Source organism: Chrysemys picta, chromosome 2 (assembly GCF_011386835.1).
Source record: "Chrysemys picta bellii isolate R12L10 chromosome 2, ASM1138683v2, whole genome shotgun sequence".
Taxonomy (NCBI): Eukaryota; Metazoa; Chordata; order Testudines; family Emydidae; genus Chrysemys; species Chrysemys picta.
The window spans coordinates 210,647,078-210,674,615 of record NC_088792.1 but is presented as its reverse complement, the minus strand read 5'-3'; the positions used below and the strand labels follow the sequence as shown (position 1 = coordinate 210,674,615).

At 42.6% G+C, this 27,538-nt stretch overlaps 1 protein-coding gene across 5 annotated transcripts in view; it reads right to left on the bottom strand.

The window, feature by feature from the left end:
* The window catches only part of CABLES1 (Cdk5 and Abl enzyme substrate 1), a 117,043-nt gene that overhangs the window by 50,827 nt on the left and 38,678 nt on the right, over positions 1 to 27,538 (bottom strand). For all 5 annotated transcript variants that reach the window (XM_042854829.2, XM_065585341.1, XM_005307179.5 and 2 more), the window contains exons 2-3: positions 12,469 to 12,540; positions 9,745 to 9,837 (exon numbers count right to left, since the gene is read on the bottom strand). In XM_042854829.2, coding sequence (XP_042710763.2) covers positions 9,745 to 9,837; positions 12,469 to 12,540 — 165 coding nt within the window. The remainder of the gene's footprint in view (positions 1 to 9,744; positions 9,838 to 12,468; positions 12,541 to 27,538) is intronic.

Below are 27,538 nucleotides of genomic sequence, written 5' to 3'. Positions count from 1 at the left end.
ATTCTCACTGCTACAAGAGATAGATAAATCACACTTCAGCACCCATGACAGAATCAGATGCCTCCAACCATAATGGGACCAGGTAACTAAGACTATACAGCGAGTGAGGTAGTCATCCATCTTTTTTAATCAAAAGATATATATTTTCACTATAAAACCAGGAGTCGCATACCAATAATATGATTAAATTCAATACTTAATTTGTTTTATTTACCTCGTGTTTTCAATTAACCCCATAAACATAAAATTAAAGCCACTGTCAGCACTTTCAAAGTTGGAGTCCTCAAGCTAGGTGACTAAATACATCATTAGGCACCTGAATAAATCACATCAGAGGAAGGATGGTCCAGTGGTTAGAGTAATAGCCTATGACTTAGGAGATTGGGGTTCAAGTCCCTGACTCACCACAGGTGTTCTTGTGTGACTCTCTGGAAGTCAGGTGTGAGTTTGGCCATGCCCAACTTTTAGCTGCCCTGCCACCCAGTGGAATCCTTAGCCCTGAGTGAGGTGGCTAAGCTCCCTGTACAAAGCATGGGGAGAGTTAGGCACCGAAGAAAAGGAATCACAAAGGCCAGCAAGCAACGGGGAGCTACCTAAGCTAGCCAGTTGTTGCTGGTGTCCTTCATGACCACTGATGATGGTAGTATATTTTGTGAGTATGACAGTGGCTAAAACGGCTGATGAGTGAATGGCAGTCCTTTTTGCGTTGAGTGCATATGAAACTCGATATCAGGGAAGGGATTCAAGTCTGTGCCACCGAATCTGCCGTGTCTCTGTCACTCAGCTTCTGCACCACAATATCCATATGGAGATTAATCTCAAATTGAGTAATCCCATCACTGACTGCTGCTCACCAGCATGATCTAACTATTGCTGATGACTCCCAGCTATAGATGTCAACGTTGTGCTGCTTCCAATTATGCTTCAGTGTGTCCTTCAAGTGTTTCTCCTGGCCAGCGTGTGTGAGGTTACCCACTTTCAGTTCTCCGTACAGCAACTGCTTTGGCAGTCTGGTGTCATCCATCCTCAGCACATGATCAGCCCAGCGTAACATGAAGCAATGAGCATGGTTTCAATCTCTGTGGAGTGACCGTGTTCCAGAACCTCATTACTGGTAACTTTATCCTGGCATTTAATGCCGAGTATGCCACACAGGTGTCATACATGTAAATGTTCTAGAAGCTTGATGTGATGCCTATAGCAGCTCTAGGTCTTGCACCCATACAACAAATTGGACAGCACAATCCGTTTATAAAAGTTAGCATGGTTTGAAGCTTAATATCCTGTTGCTGCCAGACGCTGCTTGATAGTATGCCAAATAATGAACTGGCTCGGTTGATGCATCCTGTCAGCTGCTTGCCTATAGTAGCATCATTTGACAATGTGCTGCCAAGATAGCAGAAGTCTATAACAGCATTCAGCTGTGTGTTGCTGATGGTGATTTCTGGTTTTGTGTAGGGTTTCCCTGGTGCTGGTTGATACATGACTTATCTTTTTCAGACTGATTGTCAGCCAGTACCCTTTTGCAGACTCTGCAAATCTGTCTGTAATCCATTGTATCTCTTCTTGAGTATGTACCTCGAGAACACAGTCATCGGCATACAGCAGCTCATGAACAACTTCTCAAAGAGCTCATGAAGATTGTGGCCTGTTCAGGTCTGCTTAATACCATTAATGATAGGAAACGGGTCAGAAAGAACACCTTCTACACAGACTCGTCCAAGCATTCTGTCATAAGTAACGTCGGAATGTTGGAGAATTTTCCTGGACAACCAAACTTACATAATCGTTGCTGAAGTCCAATTCTACTGACAATGTCAAATGCTTTAAACAGGTTGATGAAGATAGTGTAAAGGTCCTGTTGCTGTTCTCTGCCTTTCTCCTGCATCTGATGAGCTATGAATATCATGTCTGCCATTCTTCACGTTGTCCTGAAACTGCATTGCGACGCCAATAGCGTGCAATTAGCGACATCGCATAGCACACGATAGGAATACCCTGGCCAGAACATTTCCAGCGATGGAGAGTAACGAGATACCGTGATAGTTGCCACAGTCAAACTTTTTACTTTTCCTCTTGTATATGGTGACAATGGTGGCGTCTTTGAAGGCTTCCAGTCCATCTTCAGTACTCCATATATTGAGAAATAGTCCATGCTGTCGCCTCAGCAAGCTCTCATCTCCTCACTTGCATATTTCTGCAGGAATGCCATCTGATCTGGGAGCCCTACAGTTCTTCATGGCACTAATTACAGTGCGGACTTCATCGAGGGACGGGTCTGTGTCCATGTTGTAATATGTTGGCTGATCCACTACTCTTATTAGTTCCTCATCTGTAATGTTGGATGGTGTGTTCAGAAGATCACTGAAATGCTGTGGCCACCTCTGAAGGATTTCTCCTTTGAAAGTGGTCAGTGTTAAGCCATCCATACTCATAAAAGTGTGTGTGTGTGTGTGTGTGTGTGTGTGTGTGTGTGTATTTCAAAGCAGCATAGAAGTCTTTGGTCTCATGATGGTCAGCAAAACCCCGGATTTCTTCTGCCTTGATATTTCACCATTGATACTGCACATCTCCTAGCTTAGATTAGATGTCATTATGCAGATTCTTATGTGCGGTTACAGCTAACTACAGGAACATGGGATACAAGAATCTGATGGTGCACCTCATGTTTATTTAGTGAGTAGCCGTTGGATTTCCAGGTCATTGTAACCTAACAGCATCCCAATGCAAGAGGTGCTTGTAAGCGTGTAAAGGACTGGGGCGTAGGCAGTCTTGCCTAGCAATCACAGTTGTGCTGAGGTCTTCCCATCAGGGATGGCAGTCACCGGGCTGGAGTTAGAGGAATTGCAAGGCCGGGTGCCGTAAACAAGAGTAAGGCTCAGAGTCAGGCTGGGGTCAGAGACCAGAGGTAGTACCACGTTAGAATTGAGAGGCAGGACTCAGGGTCAAAGTCAGGCTGGAGTCAGAGACTGGAGATCAGAGGCAGTACCAGGTTAGGACCATGAGGCAGGAGTCAGCATCAAAGTCAGGATGGAGTCAGAGATCAGGAATCGAGGCAAAGTCCGGCACAGTAACAGGCCAAGGTCTGTGTTCGTTGCCCAAATAACTTCCTGGGGCAACCCCTGGGGCTAAGCAGGGGCACTTGGCCAATCAGATGGCTGCAGGCTACCATTACCCTAGGTCTTGTGGGCGGTACTTCCTGCAGTGCCTATTCTCCAGAGTGCTCTCCAAGTCTCAGCCTCCAGAAAGCATTTTTCACTTTTATTTGCTTGTAACATTTATTTGCTTCTAGCTCTATACTTAGGGCCCTACCAAATTCATGGCCCATTTTGGTCAATTTCATAGTCATAGGATTTTAAAAATAGTAAATTTAATTATTTCAGCTTTTTAAATGTGAAATTTCATGATGTTGTAATTGTAGGGGTCCCAACCCAAAAAGGAGCTGTGGGATCGCAAGATTATTGTAAGGGGGTTGTGGTACTGCTACCCTTGCTTCTGCGCTGCTGCAGGTGGCAGCACTGCCTTCAGAGCTGGGCAGCTAGAGAGCAGCAGCTGCTCGCTAGGAGCCCAGCTCTGAAGGCAGAGCCACTGCCAGCAGCAATGCAGAAGAAAGGATGGCCAACAGTCACCGTTCTCCAGCCACCCAGCTCTGAATGCAGCACAGAGGTAAGGGTGGCAATACCATGATCCCCCCTAAAATAACCTTGCGACCCCCCTGCAACTCCCTTTTGGGTCAGGACCCCCAATTTGAGAAACTCTGATCTCCCCCATGAAATCGGTATAGTATAGAGTAACAGCACACAAAAGACCAGATTTCGGGGGGGGAGGGGGGGAACACACCATATTTCACGGTTTGTGACGTGTTCTTCATGGCTGTGAATTTGGTAGGGCCCTCTTTATACTTGAACTCATTTAAAATCCTATCTCCTTTTGATAATAAACTTGCTTTACTCTTAATCTAAACCAAACCAGTGCTGTGCTTGATTGTTAACTCCAGTTAATATGGCAAGCTGCTCAGTAGTAAATCTCTAAAAGGAACAAATGAACTTCAATCTCTCTCTGACTGGTCCAGGAGAGGGCTGGACATTGCAGAGACATGGTATTGGGGAAATTCAGGACTGGGGGGGGTGTTAGTTTCACCTTGTCAGGTGTAACCAAGGCTAGTGGAGGCCAGAGTGTGGCAGGGGCATAACAAGAATCAGAACTGCTGAGGCAGAGCTGCTTAAAGACACTCAGTGCATGCATTTTGAAGCACTCAGGTTTACAGGGCAGGCGGTGACAACCCTCAATGATCCGGATTGCACCCGGATTGTGACAGTAATTCTAGCCAGTAGGAAGTGCTGAGGAGAAGGTTGCAGCCTAGCCCCAGCTCATCAAAAGAGTCAGACACCTAACTCTTTTCAGGATTCACAGCAGTGAACCCTCTCCTGGAGTTCGGCGCTTAAGCCAGGTCAGCCCTTCCTCAAGAAAAACCAGAGAGAGAGGCTCCCCATTAGGCTTACCTATTATATACAATAGTCCAGGGGCAGGCCCTTAGTGGGAGGTGGGAGACGAGTATTCAAATCCCTGCTCGGCCTGGTTTGGAACCCAAGCTGAACTTGGGACTTCCAGATCTCAGGGAGTACCCTAACCATCAAGCTACAGAGCCTGTCTTCAATGAGTATTTCATTATTGATACAAAGTGGAACAGCTTCAACAGGAGAGCGAGAGAGACCAGCCCCAGAATAATCAATAACTGGGGTTTAGGGCACCCACATGGGATATGGGAGATATGGGGTCAAGTTCCTGCCCCAAATCAGGCTAAGTGGAGATTTGAAAATTGGCCTCCTAATATGACTGCCCTAAGCATTGGGCTTCTGGGTATCCTGGTACAGCCACCCACCCACCACCTGCCTTCCTTAGCCATCTGTGTTGGTTAGGTGTGCTCTGAGTCCATCTACTGGTTTGGGGCCCACAGGCGAGATAGGGCTTAGTTATCAGCTGTGGTGTTGAGCAGCTGGGACACACCAGGACTCAAGCAACTCTGCGCATGCCCAGAGGTGGAAACTTGGGCACCACAGGGATTTTACCAGTGGAAACTTTAGGCATGCAGGTAATGTAGGTGCCTACAGGGTTAGGGGGCAGCTGAGTGGCGGTTTTGAGGATTCCAGTGGTGCCTAAGGGCTTGGCTACACTTGCGAGTTAGAGCGTATTAGAGCAGCCCCGGACACCATAGCTCACTACCCGTCCACACTGGCAAGGCACGTAGAGCGCTCTGACTCCAGGGCTAGAGCGCTCCTGGTACTCCACCTCGGCGAGAAGATTAACGCTTGGTGCGCCTTGGCTGAAACGCCCGGGCATCAGTGTGAACCAGGTGTTGCATTACTGCGCTCTAATCAGCCTCCATAATCCCCTTAAGTCAAGGGGCCACTCTTCTCATTGTTTTGGAATTGCTGCAGGAATGCGGATATGCCCTTTGAAGGCTCCGTTTCTGACAGCCGGCTGCTTATCTGCTCTGAGACAAAGCAACCATTACTGTGGAATGCTGTGTGAGAGAGAGAGAGAGGCGGGAGGGGGTCTGTTGCTGTCTGAATTTACAAGACAGCATGCTGACATGCTCTCAGCCCCCCAAAAACCCACTCTCTCTCCCCCAACATACACACAACACACTCCCTGTCACACTCCACCCCACCCCCACCCCCCCATTTGAAAAGCACAGTGCAGCCACTTGCATGCGGGGATAGCTATCACAATGCACTGCTCTCTGTGGCCGTTGCAAGAGCTGCTAATGTGGCCATGCCAGTGCGCTTGCAGCTATGGACAGATTGCAGCGCTTTCCCTACTGTGTCTACGAAGGCTGGTTTAATTCAAAGCGCTCTACATCTGCAAGTGTAGCCATGCCCTAAATGTTGGACTTAAATGCCTAAAATGGCAGTCAGGCACCTAAGTCCCTTTGTGAATCTAGCCCTTAGTCTCGCTATACCTCAGTTCCCCATCTGTAAAACAGGAATAACAACACTTCCCCACCTCTTGGGATGTTGTGAGGATGAATATCATAGGCGCTGACTGCGTGGGTGCTCTGGGGCTCGAGCACCCACGGAAAAAAAGAGTGGGTGCTCAGCACCCAGGAGCCAGAGCTTGAGTGTGGAATGTGATGAGTTCTGTGCTGCTAACAACTTCTGCCCTTGGGGCAGGGAGTTTGTTTACAAACAGAGGCAGGGTGATTAAGATAACAAAAGGCTTGTCATTAAATTAAATTAAGGATCCTTACATGATCCTGAAAGCATTCCCAGGCACTCCAGTTAAAAGATGGGAAACAAAGGGTAGGAATAAATGGTTCATTTTCAGGATGGAGAGAAGTAAATAGAGGTATCCCCTGAAGGGCTTGTACTGGTCTGGGATTGGGGCTGTTCAACATATTCATAAATGGTCTGCAAAAAGCGGTAAACAGTGCGGTGGCAAAGTTTGCAGATGATACAAAATTATTCACGATAGCTAAGTCCAAAACAGACTGCAAAGAGTTACAAAGGGATCTCACAAAACTGGGTGACTTGGCAACAAAATAGCAGATGAAATTCAATAATAAATGCAACAGTAATGCATATGGCAAAATATAATCCCAACTATACATATAAAAGGATGGTTCCTAAATTAGCTGTTACCCATCAAGAAAGAGATATTGGAGTCATTTGCAGTACTCTGGAAGCACTGTTTCCAGACTACTGCAAATTCATAAGAATTCTTCTCACTGTGCCTTTATCATCCTGAACTGTTGAATGGAAATTCTCCTGCTTCAGAAGACTTAAAAATTATCTCCAGTCATCAATGGGGCAGACACAACTGAATAATGTAGCTGTCCTTAACGTGCATCAAAATAATACCAGGGAACCTAGATGTAAATAAGATTGCTGACAGTTTCATCCAGGAAGCTACAGTGAGATATAAGGTCTTTAAACTAGGACGTTAGTGAAGACAGCTTATAGATGATGGCAAAGATCTTAATATACTGTAATTCATGATAATATAATTATGTAGTTCATAACAATTGAATCATTATTAAAATAGTAAAGATACCAATGACAGACACATTCAATAACTAGAATATGAAAGAAATGTATAAATATGCTGAAAATAGCCTCCCCGCAAAACTGAGGGCGTGCCCCCCTCCCTCCCCAAACACAGATACCTCTTCAAAAGCACCCACCGGCAAAAACAAAAGTCAGTGCCTATGATGAATATATAACATTAAAGACTATGAGGTGCCCAGATCTAAAAATTTTACAGCGATGAGAACAAGATGAGTATGATGGACCGACCAACCTGATTTTCAAAGGTGCTTTACATTCAGAACTCCCATTAATTTCAATGAGAGTTGAAGGTGCTTAACATTTTTGGAAAATCAGGTCATTTCCTTAGATGCCTAAAGGGGGATCTAGCTGCCCAACTTGAGGAAACCAATTTTGAAAGTGTTGACGCAACATTTTATTTTTAACCAATATCTCTGTGATTATTTGTCTGTATGTAGTACAGCATTTTAAAAATCATGCATCTTCTGTTTACTGTGTGTGCTCTCTAGATAAAGGGATCTTTAATATGATTATGGAAATACTCTGCAAGACTGCATCTGCCAATAAAGATAAGAAAGTATGCAAAAAACAAAACTTACTGTTTTCGTAACAAGAAAAATATTCAGTTTTCTTATCAGACATGTTATTGGTGTATACACTAAGATAAAATACTACATACATATTGTACATACCCTTTAGCAATTGTTGGAAAAAATACAGGCTGATGTAGATTACTGCCTGTGGACCAAATTTCACTCTTTCATAGGCGAGTTTCTATGCTAAGTTTTTGTGTGCACATAACAGGGATACAAAATTTACATGCACACCACAGGTATTCAGGCACTTTACTAATTTGCATGTATAAAAATGTATCTTGCTGGAGTGCACTACTTTATGCATAAAATGACAGATGCCAGTTTGACACTAACAAAGAGCCTGCAAAAACAACTTTGTTATACCATGTTTCAGAGTAGCAGCCGTGTTAGTCTGTATCCGCAAAAAGAACAGGAGTACTTGTGGCACCTTAGAGACTAACAAATTTATTAGAGCATAAGCTTTCGTGGACTACAGCCCACTTCTTCGGATGCATCTCTAAGGTGCCACAAGTACTCCTGTTCTTTTTGTTATACCATATAGTCTCTGCACTAAAAGCTAAGTTTAAAAGGAACTATAACACACACATAGCCAAATTCTGATATCTTTACTTATGTTGAGTAGCACTTTACATCACAAGTAGTCTTATTTCAGTGGGACTAGTTGCAGAGAAATGTGTTACTCAGTGTGAGTAAAGCTATCAAACTCTGGCTGACGATCACACTAATCAGTATTAAATTAGAATTTACATTTATCTAGTCCTCCATTTGGCTAAATTCATCTCCCATGTGGGCTGGATGAAAGGGATTGGAATAAAGGTCCATGTTTTGCTAATGTGAAAGTCAGGATCATCTCTGTACATTTACCATATCCTCTTGTATTACCATCCCTACAGAAGTTCAAAGGAGCATCCCACACTAGATATCCAGCACTCCCTGGAGCATAGGGTGAGACTCTGACTAGTCATGGGGGTACGTGGCCTTAGCTCTGTCCCTCCCCATACTCGTGCTGGGATATGGAATGGTGTGGGCATGCGTGCATGCTGCGCCTTTACAAAGCGGCAGTGAAGGCTACTACTGGACACACTCCCCCAGTGTTTATTTGAACAAAGTTCCAAGCATCTGCCATGTAAAGGGAGATTCCCTCAGATTGCCTTTAACTCAGCCACTACAGGTGCTCCTACCCTACTGCACATCTCAAACACAGGAGGCCCAGTCTTGCCCTGAACCCATCAGAGTAGACACAGAACGTGTCATATTTATTGTTTAGTTTGACAGAGGCAATAACACTATATTTCACCCCCTTATCTGTATTCTCTTCTATTGACAGAATACTGTCAATACTCTTCTATCCTTTTTTACCTCCTCTTAGAGCTCTCTCTCTACTCACATTCCATTTATCAATTCCCTTTGGTCTCCTCTCCAGAAATTCCAATTCCACCATTTTCCTCCCCTGCAAAGTTAAACAACTCCCTTACCCACGCAAAAGGATCTCTATCTCCTAGACTACCAGTTCTCCTGATCTCTCTTTCTCTGGGAATCCTATGTCTCTAGCAACTTCAGCCCCATTTCCACAGAACTGCCCTAACAGGCCAGCTGGCTTTATGCCCCTCCTCCTGTCCCCTGGCTCCTGTAACTTGCGCTGGGGACCAGTCTGGAAACCCAGTTATCCCTCCCCCCTTAGATGTATCAAGCAGAGCTTAGGTGTACCCAAAAATCTGGCTCTAGTCTCAAAAATGGTTTTAAGGAACAGTTTTAACCAAATTCTGCTCAGTCCCACATGATGGTAAAACCTGATTAACTTTAAACCATTGTAAAAAAATGTTTTTAAAAGTACTTTCCTATTACACAACTCCTTTTGAAAAGTAGATGGGGTCTTAAAAATCCACTGACTAGCAATTCAATCGATTAGTAATTCACTTGAAGCTAGTGTGCATCTTCATTTAGAGAGTAACTTTTTAATTTTAATCTGAATGGGTTTTTATTGACTGTGTTACATGGTAATTTCTAAAGGTTAACTTTGCTGGGTAATGGTGCTAAATGTACGCTAACCTTTCTTGTGACCCCACCCCAAACTTCTGAACAGAACATGGCTTGTGCAGTACCTGCCACTTCTGGTATCGTGTTGCCGCATGCTCTTGATAAAATGAATCTTCTTAAAATTCTTTGGTCTGGGTGAACCTGACAGAGTCCGACATCTGAAAAATAAATCAGTTAAAAAAAATTTAGTCAGCTCCCTACTGGACAGCTGAGAAGTCTCAACACAATGACAGGAAGGAAAGACCAGACAAATGATTCAAGTCACCCTGTTATAGGAGTCAGCAGGAATGATGAAGACAATAAGTCTGGAAATGAGAAGGCGTAAAATTAAACACACACACACACACAAAAACTCCACAAAAACCCAGCAACATACAACTTCTCGGACTTTGCTGAGGTATGTTTGACACAGTTTTCTGAAATGATCAGTAATTAGAACTCTTTAGCTGAATTGGAATTACTCAAGATGCAATATACACACTTTCATTTGTGTGTCCTCCTCAACCACTTTAAAAAGTTTGTTAGAGTTAAAATTAAAAAAGAGGGTGCAGCAATCTGCCATCTATCTGTTACTGGAGTGATTCTCCTGTTCATTTTGTTCAAGAGGTCAGTTATTTCTGTGATAGTTATAAAACATTTGAACAATAGATAAAGTAATTGCTTAGGAAAAAATATCTTAGAAGTTCTAAAACCAATTTTTTGTCTAACATTTTTTCTTTAAAATGGTAATTTTTAAGATAAAGTGCAATAGGAGAAAAAATAAACAATGACACTCCTTTATGGACTGAAACAGCAGTACATTTTGTAGATTTGTGTTTTAATTACCAATTTATTTTATGTAGACTCTCACTCTCCGGAATGAATGCATTAAGGCCCAAATCGTAAATTGAGCAGCCAGGCTATGCACTGGGATTGTTCCTCAGGAGTTAGGGAGAAAGGAATCTTTCCCTGATGATGAAGCAGCAGCAGAACCATTCTCTACCTGCAGGCTGGAGTTGCCTCCATGGTGCCTGTACCATCACACAAGGGAAAGAATGGCCATTGTATCTATGTAGTAGTAGCAGATCCACCAGCCCTGCCTACAGTTGTCCCCAGTCTCAAATCCCAGCATCGTGGAAATGTGCAGGGAGGTCTGCTTCTCAGCGGGGAGGGAGAGTAAACCCATTTGAGATCCAGAAATCCTCCCTCCCTTTGCAATGGAATTGTGTTGCTTCCACTCCAGGAAGAGAGCTCCATGCCAGTCGAGGCAGGAGAGTGGGATCTGCCTTAAGAGTTCTATCCTGTCTTCTGTTACATGGCCTGTACATACAGTATTTTGGACAGCCAGCTACGGTGCATGTATGCCCAGGATACGTGGGCAATGTCTGTCACACACAGGAGAGTCTAGGATTGAACTTTCAACAGAAGTTTCATATGATTTTTAGTAGTGGAGTTAGTAGCCAAATACCCAGCACATCTGGAGATGAACTGCTGTGAGGTGCACTGAATTTCTGTAGATCGTTCTATTAGAGGGCATGGTGGCGTGGGGGGAGTTAGCTCTCCACCTGCAGAACAGGCCAGAGGGCCCAGCCACACACTACACATCTTTGTAGAAGCTGTACTGCTTCTCCACCTGCTCCCTGGCAGTACAGTTCCAGAGACACCCTGACCCCATGCCAGCATCTCCCCTAACTCTCCACTGAAAGGGAAAATCCCCACTGTGGCAGGGATTCCATTGCAAAAGTAACACAGCCCTAGGTGATTTTGTGAATTAGCAAGTAAATAAAATCCCACTTCACCAAATGCACTTTGTTTATTTCTTTTGCCAATTATGTTTCCATCTGAATCATTTATGAGACCACTTTATAAGGAAGTGTCCTTTGTAAAAATAAAGAAGTACTGGCAATAGGCCAACTTGCTACAGCCTCTACTACTAAATTTTTGCTGGGAGGTGGGGACAGGCAGCTATTTTTCGTGCATATTAGCAAAACATGGATAAGCAAGGTAATGTGGTAAATACCAATATATTCCTGGGTCCCCAGGTAAACAGAACTTTAAAATTAAACTTTTGCCTCACTGAATAGCTGAACTGGAAGCTTAACTCTCTGCTTGGATCTCTTTATATACTTTTAATTTTTAAACCTAGCGCTGCAGATTGCATCACTTTGGCCAACTGCCTAGTGACTAGTCGTACAATCACATGGCAGTCTCCAAAAAGAAGCCATCTCTTCTTGGCTGCAGGATTAACATTGTGATGAGGCGGAAGATACAAAGGGGTGGGGACAGACTCCTTAAGGGATAAAAGCCAGTGTGCTGGATAATGAAAGAGCACAACTGAGCATTTTCACCTAAGAACAAGCAGTATCATAACCACCAACCTCAAAATAACAACAAAACCCCAAATACACATGCACAAATAAAATAAATAATTAAAAAAGAGAGAATGACAAAAAGCTTAAACTTAATTTTGTAAAAATAAAGTGTCTGTTAAATAATTATGATTTCATTATCGTTAAGGCTCTAATGAATCCTAGCACTGACAATCACAGCTCTAAGTGCCCTTCCATTCTCTACCCAGCCAATTTATACTGTCACGTCTTACTGTCTAAATCAGGCAATTTTTGAGTCAGATTCTATCTACCACCTTGTACTACAAAAGAGGATAAACAGTATGAACCAGATTTTGATACTCTTCATCCTGGGTGTTTTACTCCCTGAGCAAGCTACTGCTCAATATGAGTAAGGGCGGCATAATCTGTCCCTATTATACATAACACGCAAACGGACATACAGACAGTGTATAAAATCACCTCCGTAGTGGAGCATTTTCCTCGATGTCCTCCAAAGTCTCCAGAGAAGAGCGCTGGGAGATCAACCGACGCCTGAGGAGAAAAGAAATCACCACTGATTAAAAAAAAATAAAAATCAGAATTCTTGTTTCTTAAGGCAACATGCTGCACAGTTGAACTGAACCACGTTTTTATATTAGACAGGTTTCATTCTGTTCAGTCCTACTTATCTTCGAGATCCACACTGATTCCTACCATAAGTAAACCATTTCATAAAAGCTTTTCTATCAAAACAAAAATTGAATCTTTATGTTGCCAACCACAGATTTCATGCCACAGCACTCTCCCCAGTTTATACCCAAATTTGCTTTTTGCTTTCCAGTTTCAATATCTACATAAGGACAGCATCTCATCTATTTTGTTGCAGATAGCATAGACGTATATCCATATCACCATGAACCAAACCTGACTTCCTATCATTCACATTGCTCTAAGGAATGCATTTCATTATACTTCTCTTCACACTCCGCTCCCTCCAAACACTATTTTCCTCCAATTTTCACACATGAATAGGCAATTATTGTCCCCTGGTGTCTCATTGCTGTTGGGGGTGGATCCTAATATATAGTTCAAAGATTGTAAAACTGGCAGTAGTGGGTGCTAAATAGCAGTTTAAAATGAGCTCTCATTAATCTATCCTCTTCTGGTGTTGATTTTATGATGTTCTATACATAGCAAGGAGGTTCTCTCTGTTGAGCCAGACACCCCTTTGATGAAATGCAGTTGTCAAGATGACATATATTGTTTCCTTTACTCTCAGGTTTTTTTTAACTGTATTTTTATCATGAGAAGATTAAAATAAAGAAAAAATATCATGACCTAATGTTTAATAGGACAGGATTTACTCTACAGCACAGGTGAGAAGTGTTGTTTTTGTCAGAAGGAAAATAAGAGTGGGACAGGGAGCACAGGGAAACCCCAATACTGTATTAAGGAGAGTGCTGCTGCACAGACATCAAGTTACTAGGGCCAACGAGGGCAGTGCTCTTTCCAAGCCTCCTGGATTGAGGTGCTGTGGAGAGGATGCAGGAGCAGCGCAGGGACTGGTATAATGTCAGTGGGAGGCAGGTTTTGAATGAGGGACAAAAATGGGGGTAGGGGGAGATGTGAAGACTGAGCTAAAGCACCCACTGCACAGCTCTGCCCCCTTCCTTTTCTCCCTACGTTTCTCTGACCTCCCTCTTTCCCCTAGCACAGGGAAGGAAGGGAATTCTGGGTCCTTCCCCTGAACAGGGAGCTCCTAGTGGAGCTGCCATGTGGAGAAACTGTTGAAGGATCCGAAGAAGTGGGCTGTAGTCCACGAAAGCTTATGCGCTAATAAATTTGTTAGTCTCGAAGGTGCCACAGGTACTCCTGTTCTTTTTGCGGATACAGACTAACACGGCTGCTACTCTGAAACCTGTTGAAGGATGGGAGCAGTTGTGGAGGAGGCCCAGGTGGCACCACTTCTCTTCTCTCCTAAGTCACTGAAGGGAAGGTGCCCAACTCTCCACCCCCTTGCCTCCCTCTCCTCCTCCTCCATGATGGTTCTGCTCCACCAGCACTTCTGAGCTCCCAGAGAGTAAAGGTCCCTTTGATGACAATGCCTTATTCATCAAGGGATCACTGAAAACCCAGTTTTTGGAAACCCAGTTCTTCATGAAAACTAATCTTCCAACTGGGTTTTGAAAAAAAACTCCATAGTGTTTGGATGATCCCTTACGCTAACAATAGTCATCTCCTAGGATACGCTGCCCCCTCAGTAGCTGTGCCAGAACACAGATCAAAGTGGTAAAGGTTGGCAAGGTGGCAGAGACCACCACTTTGCACCCTGCTAATCGCCACACCCTCTGCCCTACTCCAACACCCTCAGCATCCCCCCCACACTGCTCTGACCCCACCCCCAATAGTCCCTATCTTTAAACCCCCAAAAATCTGAAAATATTTATGAGTAGTTCATGAAGGCAGATACTGTGTATCAGGCAACCCCTTGGTCAAATGACCTAGCGACTTGCTTTCCTTTGATCGCACTCAATCCCATTGTTCGGGAAATAGCTGAAGATCATGATTACATTACTCTAACTGCTTACTAGAATCTTTCATCTTCTCTCTGTTTAATTAATGCTGAATTCCTTGACAATACTTTTCAATTAGAAATAGAGTCTGCACTTTAGAGATGTTAGAGCACTTTAAAATATTGCTCTGAAATTGGAAATTTTAGGCATCCAAAAGGAGACCCAGTAGCATGCTGGCAGAAAACAAGGAACACGCACATCACACATCAGTGAAAGCTGCCAGCTGAGCTGGAACTCAGTGCATGGATGCAGCTCAGGTTCAATGGCCAGAGCACATCACCTTGAGCCAGCCAATTACTGTGACAACAAAATGTGACACACAAATCATCTGCCAGCAAATCATCGTCTTGCGACAGAGCACCAGTCTTGCTGCACATACACATTTTACTCTATTAGGTTCATTGGTTCTGGGTTGACCCACAGTGTAGCAGTCACTCTACCCTCAATAACTTTTAAAATATTGCTTCCCCAAAGGGGCAGTGGGTACTATACACTAGCTAAAACAAATGCCAAGTGGGTGAGGATCAGAACAACAGCCTGAGCCCCATATGTGTGTGGAGGTGGAGGGGGAGTTCTAAGAACCGGGTGACTTTATAAATACATAAAGTTTAGGAGATCTGTATTTTGGGAATGCCTAGCTTAAATGACCCCAAATATGATCTAATCTTACCCTGCACCCCCTGAGGTACTGCAAGTTTCAAGACAATCTTGAGTACAATTTTAGAGTACTTAGCCAGCCAATTACTGTGACAACACATGAAAACAAAATAGGGCACCAAAAAAAGAGTCACAAAAAAGCAGGGTGAGGAAAAATCTAGCTTTTGTGCAATGTCACAGTTGATATTAAGCATGGCGAGCCGATTCAAATGCTCTTGTCCCGTAGTTGAACTGTGATAGTTCTTTACCTGCTTCAACATGTCAGACAGGTTATTATCCTTTTCACTGAATCAAAACTCAAGCACTCAATGTATAATATAACAGGCTAAGCTGAAGACAAAGGGATGACATATACATAGTAAACACAGACACGGATACAGACAAAGGGATAATGTCCAAAAATTTCAAACGTGTGTCCTCACGAAACTCACTGTACAAGATTGTCATCACAAATTTTCACCTTGAATCGGGGCCTATAGACTACGAAAGCCTATGATGATGGCCAAGCTACCAAGCTAGGGCTCAACCAACCAACCAACCAGTCATCTCTTTTAGCTACCATATGAAGATAATAATGAGGAATTCTCACACACAAATAATTCCTTAGTCAACTAGATGTAAAACTATAAAGACACTAAAATGTAACAATTCTCTACCTTTCAACACACACTTGATCCAGCACCAGCCACTAGTAGTGGTTTGTTTATATAATCAGCTGATCTGAGAGGACATGTTCATCACGGTCTAATCTTGTGCCATCAGAACCGATATATTTTTATTAATATTTATGAACATATTAAACTATTTAATATGACAAAATCTATATCAGTTAACAAAAAAATTATGTCTTGTACCAAATCATATCTCTCATTTGCTTAAATTTGCAGCTCTAAGCTGAGTGTGTGTGTCACATTTTGGTCCGATAGGGATGCGCATAAAAACAAGTTGCAAAACTTACCAAATACCAAAAAATTAACAAGTGTCTAAATTTGAGGCCCCCTTTGAGTTTGATGCCCAGGCCAAATGGCCCTCCTGGCCCCCGCTCTAATAAGCCCTCTGTCAGACTGAGCTATGATTTAACATCATACCATTAAACCCTACTTAAGACAAAGCAATAGACATGTCCATTTTCTTCCCACTGCTAGTGCTTTTTCACTTTGTGTTCTTGAGAATAAAAAGTTTGCAACTGAATTCTGTCCAGTGTGGAGGACTATTCCTACTGCTTTACCCTACTTGTGCAAATAAGTCGCTTCTGCTCATACTTGTCCTGGAATGCAGCTCCCTGCTGTTTGCAGTGCAGTGCATTTGTGTAATTTGCAGAGTAATTTGAGAGATTAAAAGAAGTGAGCCAAACTATGAGCTACAGCAGTAACATTCTTTACATTTACAGCAGAATATTATGTATAACAAATGCTCAAGCAAAGAAATTCCAAGGATTATGGGTTCCCTAGCAGAATACTCCAGAATCGGAGCTTTCACTGAAGAAACGTAGTTTGTCTGGATGTGAAGGTAGCCTTGAGAAGATGTACTGCTTTGAGTCTGTAAGCAGACAGACCGAAACAATAGCATTGAGTGTGAATCTCCTCCAATTCATCAGGGGAAGGGGGTACTTTTGAAGCCTAATTATGATCACTTAAATGCCAACATGATAAGCCTTTTCACAACTGAATGTCACACTAGAAACACCAATTAAGGAACGTATCTACTGTGAACGAACCCACATCCTGTGTTGCACAAACATTATAAAAGAACTTTTTTTTTTTTAGGAATAAAGCTTTTGAAACAGTAAACTATAGAAATAATGCTGAAAGTGGGGTAAATAAAGTCAAATTCTGTTTGACAAAGCCTTTCTAATCACCTGTACTTATGTTTTTTAATGTTGATTTCTAATATTAGAACTTTCTTCCTCTGAGTTCTCACACTTAGAGCTTATTTGTACAAACTAAAAAGGTGTATTTTAAACTTGTTAACAGGTTGTTTTGGTGTTGGTTGACACACAAATGTGCATCAAAAATAATTTGTTTTCATTCACACATTGTCATTTTGGTGCAAGACTGTATGCAGATACTTATTTTGGAATAAAAATGTTCTATTTCAAGAAAAACTTTAATAGGACACTTATTCTGAAGTAAGAATGGTCAAATGCACACCTGCCTAAAATGACAACAGTGTGTGAATTAAACAGATTTAGTTATTTTGGTGCAAGTTTGTGTGTAGACCAGCCTTTAGTTAACATGGTTTAAAATTAGCATAGGTTCACCTCTGCTGGCAAACTCATGCTAAAATATGACTTGCTCTGTCTAAAACTTGCGTATTAAAATACATTAGTTAAAATGTTAAAGGGTTTCTTGACTAGGAAAATTGGTCGAGTTTAGTTCTGGTTTAGCTAACATATGCTAGCTAAGCCTGACCTAAACTCAGTCATTTGCTCTAATGTAGCTGCAAGATAACACATTTGCTCGATTTAGCTGGCCAAATTTTTCCCATAGAAATATGCTGCTGTGATGGGGCCTAAGTAAATATTGCCATTTGTAGTTGAGTGGACCATATTCACTTGCCTGGAATTAAGGGTTTCATATCCATTTTTGAAGGAGGATAACTTCATAGTTCTGAAATCCAGACCTTGTTATAATGTTGCTGCCCAGAATCCCATTTAAGCAGAAAGTGCTGATATCCGGTCTATTGACTTTTGACACATGGCAGCAATTTCCCTTAAACATTTGTCTGAAACAATCTTCTTTGCTACCTATTCCCTCTCAGCTCATTACATCAGCCTACAAATGACAAATATGGATTAAGAATGCGCTAAATGATAGGTCTTAAAATGGAACTGTAAATGGAGACTCATCATCAAGTGGGTGTGTTTCCTGTGGAGTCCCACAGGGATCAGTTTTGGCCAGAGCTATTTAACATTTTTATCAATGACCTGGAAAAAAACATAAAATTATCACTGATAAAGTTTGCTGATGACACAAAAATTGAGGGACTGTAAATAATGAAAAAGCAGGTCACTGATTCAGAAGAATCTGGATCACTTGGTAAGCTAGGCTAGGGTTACCATATGTCCGGATTTTCCCCATGTCCGGCTTTTTGGTCCTCAAATCCCCATCCAGGAGGAATTTCCAAAAAGCGAGACATGTCTGGGAAAATAGGGAGGCATGGTAAGGGGACCGCCTCCTCCTCGGGCTCCAACTTTCCCTGCTCCCGCCACTCTCCCCAGCCCAGCAGCAGCCGGAGTCCGGGAGGAGGCGGCTGCAAGCTCGGATGCCGCTGCTGGCCGGAACTGGGGCCCAAGCCGGGCCAGTCCGGAGCCACTGGGACCGGAGCTGGGGGTGCTCGGCCACCGGCCAGGGCCAGGCCGGAGCTGCTTGGCTGGAACCGGGGCCCGAGCCAAGCCGGGCCCGCTGGGACAGGGGCTGGGGGTGCTCGGCCGCTGGTCGGCGCTGCTCAGCCAGCGCTGGGTCCGGGCTGGAGCCACTCGGCCGGGGCCGGTGGGGCCGGGGTGCTTGGCTGCCGGCTGGGCCAGAGCCGTTCGTCCAGAACCGGAGCCTGAGCCAAGCCGGACTGGAGTGACCGGGGCCGGGGAAGGGGTGGAGTTGGGGTGGGGGCGGGCCCCTTGGAATGTCCTCTTTTTCCAGGACTGCAATATGGTAACCCTAAGCTAGGTGCAAGCAAAAGAATGCATTTTAATACAGCTAAATATAAATATACTTACAGGACGGGAGACTATATCCTCAGAAGCAGTGAGTCTGAAAAAGATTTGGGGATCATGGTGGATAATCAGCTGAACATGAACTCAGTGTGATGCTGTGGCCAAACGAGCTAATGCAATCCTGGGATGCATAAACAAGGGAATCTCAAGTAGGAGCAGGGAGGTGATTTTACTTCTGTAGTTGGCACTGGTGTGACTGCTGCTGGAATACTGTGTCAAGTTCTGGTGGCCACAGTTCATGAAGATGTTGATAAATTAGGGCTAGTCTACACTGGAAACGTTAAAGCGCTGCCACTATAGTAGCGGCAGACCTCTCTCTCCCAGCGCTCTAAAAAAAACCCACCTCCACGAGGGGCGTGGCTCCCAGCACTGGTGCACTGTCTATACTGATGCTTTACAGTGCTGAAACTTTCTGCGTGCGGGGGGGGGTGATTTTTCACACCCAAGTGAGAAGGTTGCAGTGCTGTAAAGTGCCAGTGTAGACAAGCCCTTAGAGAAGATTCAGAGAAGAGCCCCGAGAACGATGAAAGGATTAGAAAACATGTTCGATTGTGATAAATTAAATAGATTCAGCAAGCTCAGTCTAACAAAGAGAAGGTTAATGGGTGACTTGATTACGGTCTATAGGTATCTATATAGGGACAAATATTTAATAACGAGCTCTTCAATCTTGCAGAGAAAGGTATAACATGATCCAATGGCTGGAAGTTGAAGCTAGACAAATTCAGACTGAAAATAAGGTGTAAATTTTTGACAGAGAGGGCAATTAGCTATTGGAACAATTTACCAAGGGTTGTGGTGGATTCTCCATCACTGACAATTTTTAAATCTAGACTGGATGATTTTTTAAATGATATGTTCTAGGAATTATTTGGGGGGGAGTTTTATGGCCTTTGTTATATAGGAGGTCAGAGTAGCTCAAGAGTTCTCAAATTTCATTGCACCGCGACCCCCTTCTGACAACAAAAATTACGATCCCAGGAGGTGGGACCGAAGCCTGAGCCCACCAAAGCCCCACTGCCCCGGGGGGAAGGGAGGGGAGCAAAACCTAAGGGCTTTAGCCCCAGGCAAGGGGCCTGTAACCTGAGCCCTGCCGTCCAGGGCTGAAGCCCTCGGGCTTTGGCCTTGGCCCCAGGCAGTGGGGCTCAGGCTTCGGCCTGCATCCCAGGCCCCAGCAAGTCTAAGCCAGCCCTGGCGACCCCATTAAAACGGGGTCACAACCCACTTTGGGATCCCAACCCACAGTTTGAGAACCGTTGGACTAGATGATGGTCCCTTCCGGCCTTGGAATCTATAAATCTATGGAGAGTCCTGTGGCACCTTTAAGACTAGCAGATGTATTGGAGCATAAGCTTTCATGGGTGAATACCCACTTCGTCAGACGCATGCCCTGACGAAGTGAATATTCACCACGAAAGCTTATGCTCCAATACATGTTAGTCTTAAAGGTGCCACAGGACTCTCTGTTGCTTTTTACAGATCCAGACTAACACGGCTACCCCTCTGATACTATAAATCTATGAGCATACTAAATCTGGGCAAGATACTAAAAAGTTGTTTGGTTGGCCAATGTTTTATATTGTCATTTTTAAAATTGCTCAGAGCCCCATTTGCACTCTGGATGAATCAGTGACTAGCTGCCTGATTCCACATAAAGATGTTTAAACCAAAAATATCTTGTCTATTGTCCCCACCCAAAACATGGTTAATTCTTTAAAAAAAATAGGAGTTATTAAGTTTATTGTTCAATAACTAAAACAAATACAAATATGTACATGAAGGGAGCAAATCAGTTACAAAAAAAAAAAAAAAAAAAGAGCCATATTCTGCTCACAACTCCCAGTAAAGTCAATTTCTCACTCTACTTGAAAAGGCTAATGCGAGTACATTGCATGAATTGATTCATTACACAATTTACCATTCTCAGAAAAATAGCTGAGTAGTCAATTGCTGCAATATACACAGATCAATTAAATCAATCAGATGTACAAGTAAACCTTAAGAAGCAACACTAGAGATGTCATTGGGCCATGAAGTTCAGATCTGAACTAAGAGATAAGAATGGCAATGTAGCTCTAAAGAAGAAAAATTCCACTCTCTTGGTTTCTAGCCCAGCTACAAAACAAAATTAATATATTTGGGGATATAACAGAAGTATACATTCTGCACAAGTTGGTGGTGAAGACCACACGCACTACGGGTGTGATCCTACACCTGCTGAAGTTAATGGTGCAGCTCTCATTGACTTCAAAGGAGCATGATCAGACACTAGGGTTTTTTTTTAAACTGGTATCAGAGGAGCTTACAAAAGGTGCAGGTACAGCTCCTCCAGAATCCATGATTAATGCATCTTACCCCAAACCAACAGCTATATATGAATTGGGGAAAAAAGGCCGGACTTTGTATGAACAAATATGTATATAATTTGTTATTCATAAAATTATCCTTGTCTGGGGTGTTCACTGCTACTGAAATCCCACCATAGGTACAACAGCCATAGCCGAGCTGCAGGTATCCCAATAAGCAAGTATTCAAATGATTAACAATGATAAAAAAAATGGTCAAGGGTCAAGAAATCATATCAATTTGAGATTGTCTTAGTTCAGGTGTCCAATATGTTCATCTCATTTCTGCAGTGACCAGAACCAATATGAAAGAACAAGTCCCAGAGAAGCAGCAGGGTTAGACTGTCAGGGCTGTTTACTGTTTATACCAGAGTTTAAAATATTGTATCTTGGGACTTTTAGAGGGACCAAAATAGCCTGATTTCCTAGGAGACATGGCAGGTTTGATTTAAATTTACCCTCTGCTGTGAGTACTCAAAAAGTCACTGAAGAGGTGTTCTCAATTAAAGAAGGCTGACTTAGACATTAACACTAGATGAACACTTTTAGCTCCTAGGATTTTGAAGAACAGGAGAAGAGCCATTAAATAAACACTATCAACATGTCAGGAAGTTTCACAAAATCCAGGTATCTGCATCATTATATAATAAAAGGTAGTTTTTGGTCTCTGCTCATCTAACATTACAGAAAGAGAAATATAGGAAAACAAATCCTGGATAAGCTTCTGAAAAAAAGGAGAATTGTCCGGAGGCACCCAAAGTGATAGGAAGGAACAGGACAGGCTGATGCAAGAGCTGTAATTAATTATATGTAATAAAAACTACAAAGAGCTGCCTTCTCTGTAAAGCCTGGAAAGAAATCCAACGAATGCTTCAGATCTTTAAAACTGTTTAATAGTTTTGGAATGCAGCTGCAGTTGAGCGCTTAAAAAAAAAAACCAAAAACCTTCAGCGTATTTTGAAAAATACATCAATTGTTTTGTTAATTAAGAAACAGTAATTCAAACCACAGAATACAAAAAAGGATGCTCTGAAAGATAACTCCGCTTAATAGCTACCTCTGTGCAGGATGAAGTTATGGTTTGGAATATGACTTTTTCACAGGGCATTAAGGAGGTCTCATTGATATTCTGATTCAAGAGAAAGTAGTTATCCGACTGTGGTGGTGAATGCCCAACATTGACTCAACAACCTGTTCCCGTTGAGGCACGCATTGCAAAACTAGATTAGCCTAACTGTCTGTATACTAAAATCTGGAGATGATTTCAACAGTGCGATTTCCTGTTTGGTCTCCACTATCTCCTCCAGGGCAAGTTTTTGAGACTTTCCAGTTTAAAAGAAGAGGGTGGGAAACAGCTGAGACAGAACTGACCTCAGCCCCCGCTTATAAGAATGCTTCTCCCAGCTGGGACCTTCCCAAACATTCTCCCTGCTTGAGCCTGCCACCTCACCTACTTTGCAATCCAAACCATTTTCTCCTTCTCTAGCCCTCATCCTCTCCCAGTGTTGAACGGCTAGACACAAGCTTTGAAGTGGCTCACAAAATTCTATCATAGTAACCCATAATGGACTGAACCCATTCATGTACAATATGTGAGCATACTAAACACATCTATATTAGACATAAAAAGATTTTAATAAATGGAGGGAAGACCTAGTAGAATTTGTTGGCTGTATCAAGATTTGTTGTTTGTCTGATATAGATATAAAATACACAAATACAGTGCCAGAAAAGAAATACAGAAAAGAAGGAATGTAAAAAAAACAAAAACAAAAAAAAACCCCAAACCAACCAAACAAAAGACACTATTAAATACAACACTAGATGAACATATGTGAAATGTCAAAACATTACAATAATTAAATTGTACCACAAGTCCCCCCAGTTAACTAGAATCATCTGTGTCTGATAGATGGATCAGAGGCTGTGTCTATACTATGGAGACTATATTGGCATAGCCCTGTAGCGTAGACTCGGCCTACAGAGATGGATGGGGGTTTTCTGTTGGTGTAGGCACACCACCTCCCTGAATGAAGTTAGTTATGTCGACAGAAGCACTCTTTTGTCAACATCATTCCGGCTACTGTGGGGGTTTGGTTGGTATAGCTATTATCAGTCAGGGGTGTGATTTCCCCCCCCCCCCACAGAAGTAGCTATGTCAGCCTAACTTAAGGGTAAATCAACCATGATTCTTCTCGAATTTGCACACGGGTAAATCAGGAGTAACTCCATTGAAGACAGTGGAAGCAGATTCTGTTTCTTACACACACAGAGTACATAAACGGTTCTGGTAAACAGAAGAGAGATATGGTAGAATTGTGAGAGATGCTCAAAACAGTACTGGCCTCTTCTGCTCATCAGTTCAGCCTCAGACGTGTTAAAAGAAGTGTGGTTCTGGGTCCAAGTGGGATAAAAAAAAAAAAGTGTGTTTGAAGCAGGGGGTCTGGGAGGAAGTTTCTCACTGGGTAAGATGGGGTCCTGCAGCTCTGGTGGAAGGGACACTCAAAATGTTGTTGGGTTTGGGGCCTAGTTTGTTTTTATCTTCCCTAGCCCCTGCGTGAAGCCTATTATTTTTTCTCTGCAGGCAGTAGCCTCTGTTACCCATCCTTCTACTGCTGACCATGACCCAACTGTAATAAGACATAACAGCACTCCGTAGGGATAGGGTTTCAGTACAAGAGGCTAGAGGCTCAAAAATGTCCCTCAACCCCCTAAAATGTATATCACACATTACATACAGTTGGCCATTTATTCAGCCAAAAGCATTTTTGATTCACTTCTACAAATTATTTTATTTTACTGTCTGTTGAATAATTTAAACAGGACTGTAAGAAGGCAGTACCACTGGAGCACCTTCCTCTTGCATGCTGCAACATGACATGCCTGTCTTAGTTTCCCTGCTTCAGAGTCCCCAGAAATAGTCCATTAAGTCTTTCTGAAATCGCTCTCTCTCTCTCTCTCTCTCTCACTCACTCACTTGCAGGGTTAATTTATTACCAAAGTCCTGTGCACATAAATCATAACAAATCTCCCACAATCACAGGCCAGAATTACCCAGCATTGTCCAAACAATACATGCAACACACCAAGTACAGCTCCGGCTACTCTCATCACCCCCCAGCTCTCCAGGACAGCTCCAAGAACTCTTGCCATGCCTCACTTCCAGACTTCAGCTCTCTCTGACCCTCTGGCTTCAGTTCTCCAGCTCAGACAGCCAGCAGGCATCTCCCTCAGCTGCTCTCACCCTTCAGCCCTCTCTAGCTTTCTCTGGCCATGGTTCTCTGGCTCAGGAAGATCAGGAGACCAGCCCCTCCCCTGGCCTCCTAGCCCTCAGCCCTTTCCAGCCTCCCAGCACTGGCTCTAGCTCTAGAAGGTTAGTAGGCCAGCACTTCTACTGGCTCCCTGATAATCCCTCCTCCTTTCCAGCGAGGGCCTGCCGCGAGCTTTCTACTCACTTCAGCTTTCCCTGGAGACCCTATCTTGACTCTCAGACAGCTCTCACCTGCCCTTTTCCTGACTGAATCTCCTTGACTCACTGAGTCTCTCCAACACACTAGTCTCCTCTTCCCTCAGATCCTCCCTTCCCATATCCAGGGTACTGCCCTGCCCTCTTAATTGGCCAAAGTGGAAGCACCTGTTCTGGCACAGGGGCGCTGGACCTACTTCTTTTACTGGGGTTGGCCAGCCACCTTGTGACAGGGACTAAATAAAAAGCCACTGGTTTATGTACCCTTTGCTAGTTCTTCAGGAACTACTAGGCAAGCTTTTGTACAAAGATACATTTTAGATCGCTCAAGACATTAACATGGCTGTCTTTTTCAGAACAGCCATTACTACAAAACATGCAGCATCTTATAATAAGACATCACTGCGCAGACGTCAAAGACATTCAAAGCTAGCAAAAGGAGCAAAACCACATGATTTATCATTTGTCCTATAAACACCATTCCTATTTCCAAAACAATAGCTTTGTAAAGGATATACAAATCCCTCATCTTTATTTCCTTTTTATATGGTCCGTGTTTTACTAGAATAGCCTCTCTCAGTGCAAAATCAAACCAATTTTCCCTGTGCCATATCTGCTTGTTAATCATTATCTGTTGTACTAGGATGAGAATTTATGTTATTCAGAAGTTGCACTATAACCTAAGAGCCAGATTCTGAGAACCCCTTCTAAGAACAGCAGCTGAACTGAAATCAGTGGAACTATTTGTTTAAGTAAGAGTTTGTAGGATTGGGTTCTAAGACACCAAAGTAGGTAGAGGCAACTTTGAAATACATACCTCAGTATGATTACGCTTATGCCAAAATTAAAGAAATTAATGGCAGAATAGAATTAAGAGTTAAGGTCTCATGTGACAGAAATTCAGATGTTAAGGTAAAGAAATGCACAGTTAAGAAAGACAAACAACCTTAACTCTGCCCTGTAGTAATGCCTAACTTTATGATTAGGGAATTTTAGTGTTTGTGGTCCAGATTAATTGAAACTGATTTGATAAACACATTAAAAACAATTTGCATGTTCCTTAACTACAGGATAGAGTTACAGTTTTTGGGTACCTTTCTTGAGCATTTCCATTTCATAACAAATTTCTTTAAAGTGTATCCTTAATTCTGAATTCCCTGGTTTGGGAAAAATTAATAAATCCCTGTAATGTTTTTTATCCTTAAATTACTGACACATTCTCTCAATTTTAAGTCCACCTTAATGTAGCTTTTTTGTCTTTGGCCTTTAATATACAATTGATATATTGCTTTGAAGGGTTGCGTTAGGTCTGACGCAATGTAAAAGGGGGACAGGGAGAACCCAGTGCCAAAGGCCCAATGTCTATGTACTTTGATGGCAACCACTGCATCAGTCTTCCTCGGCAGTGCTACCTTTGTGTGCTGTCTACCTGAGACAGCAGAGCTTGGGGAGCACATCTTGTACTGATGCCCAAATATAGCATGCAGTCATGAAACCCCAGCAGTGATAACTGGCCAAGTAGTCTACCACTGAGAATTCTTAATACATGTTTGGTCTTCCTTATACCAGTTGTTACAACCAATAGAACTGTTGCATGCAAATTAGCTATAGAGGAAGGGTGATTACTGGTAACTCAACCAATCATGTCAGAACTGTACTATTTAAGAGTTACCTGAGTTGCTGACCTGACCCTGTCTGTCGCCTATGTAATACCCAAAAATATTAGATAAGCTATAAATCATAGTTTTAATTACAACCTAATTTCTTCAAATACAGCCTATGCACAAGACTTCAATTAATGTTAAGTACATGGAAAGTTTGAAGAGCCTCAGTTATTCTATAGTTATGATCATTTGGAAAAAAATAAACGACTGACATGGATGCTAAATTTCTTAAAGAATACAGTTTTTTAATTAATTTTAATTAATTAATTTAAAGCAATATAGATTTACTTGTAAATGCTCAGAAAAATAATTCTTTACTCAAAGAGTAAGTGCTGTAAATTTGGAGAGCATATGCTGTATTTTTCAAACAAAACGAAGAGGTTGAAAGGGGAAATTCTGTTTTACTTTTGAATATTCATTCTAGGACTCTTCACGTCAGGCAGACTTCACATGGAGCGTTCCTCGTCTCCATGCTCAGAGCCTGGGTTTAGGACTGTCCCTCAGGAAGGCCTCTCCAGAAACATGCTTATTCTGAGGTTTTCAGTGCACTATTCTTTTTCTGAACTTTACTTCATTGTGAAGAAATGATAGGCTTCTTGTTTGCATTAGTTTAACAGCTAGCTAGGCAGTGGTGCAATTTATTTGTTGGTAACTGCTGGCCAAAACTTAAAACTGGACTGCAGCAGCCCTCTATAGTGTATCAGTGAGCAGTAACTCCAGTGATGTCAATGGAATTACAGTAATGTAAGTAAGAGAAGAATCAAAGCCCTGAGACAGTCTAGCATTGATATAAACACCAGCTTGGCTATACTGATGAAAGGAATGCTTGTAATACACTTGCTGCTATTCATGAAATCAAAACAAAAGCTATGGAGGTACCCAGTACAGTGACAAACATTTTTAGTATGCCTCAAAACACATTAAGGCAATTTTGGAGGGGGAGGGGCTAATTTTCACATGTAAGTAAAGGTGGATTTAAAAAAAAATCAAATACAGATCATATTTCTTGCCAAATTATAATAATTTTAAGTAGGTAAAACTCAGGACTAAACTATGTAAGTCCACACAGCTGAAAGTTGCACTCCATATTATCTTTTCCCAAAGTAACTCTGGGATTTCATAAGAAACCGTAT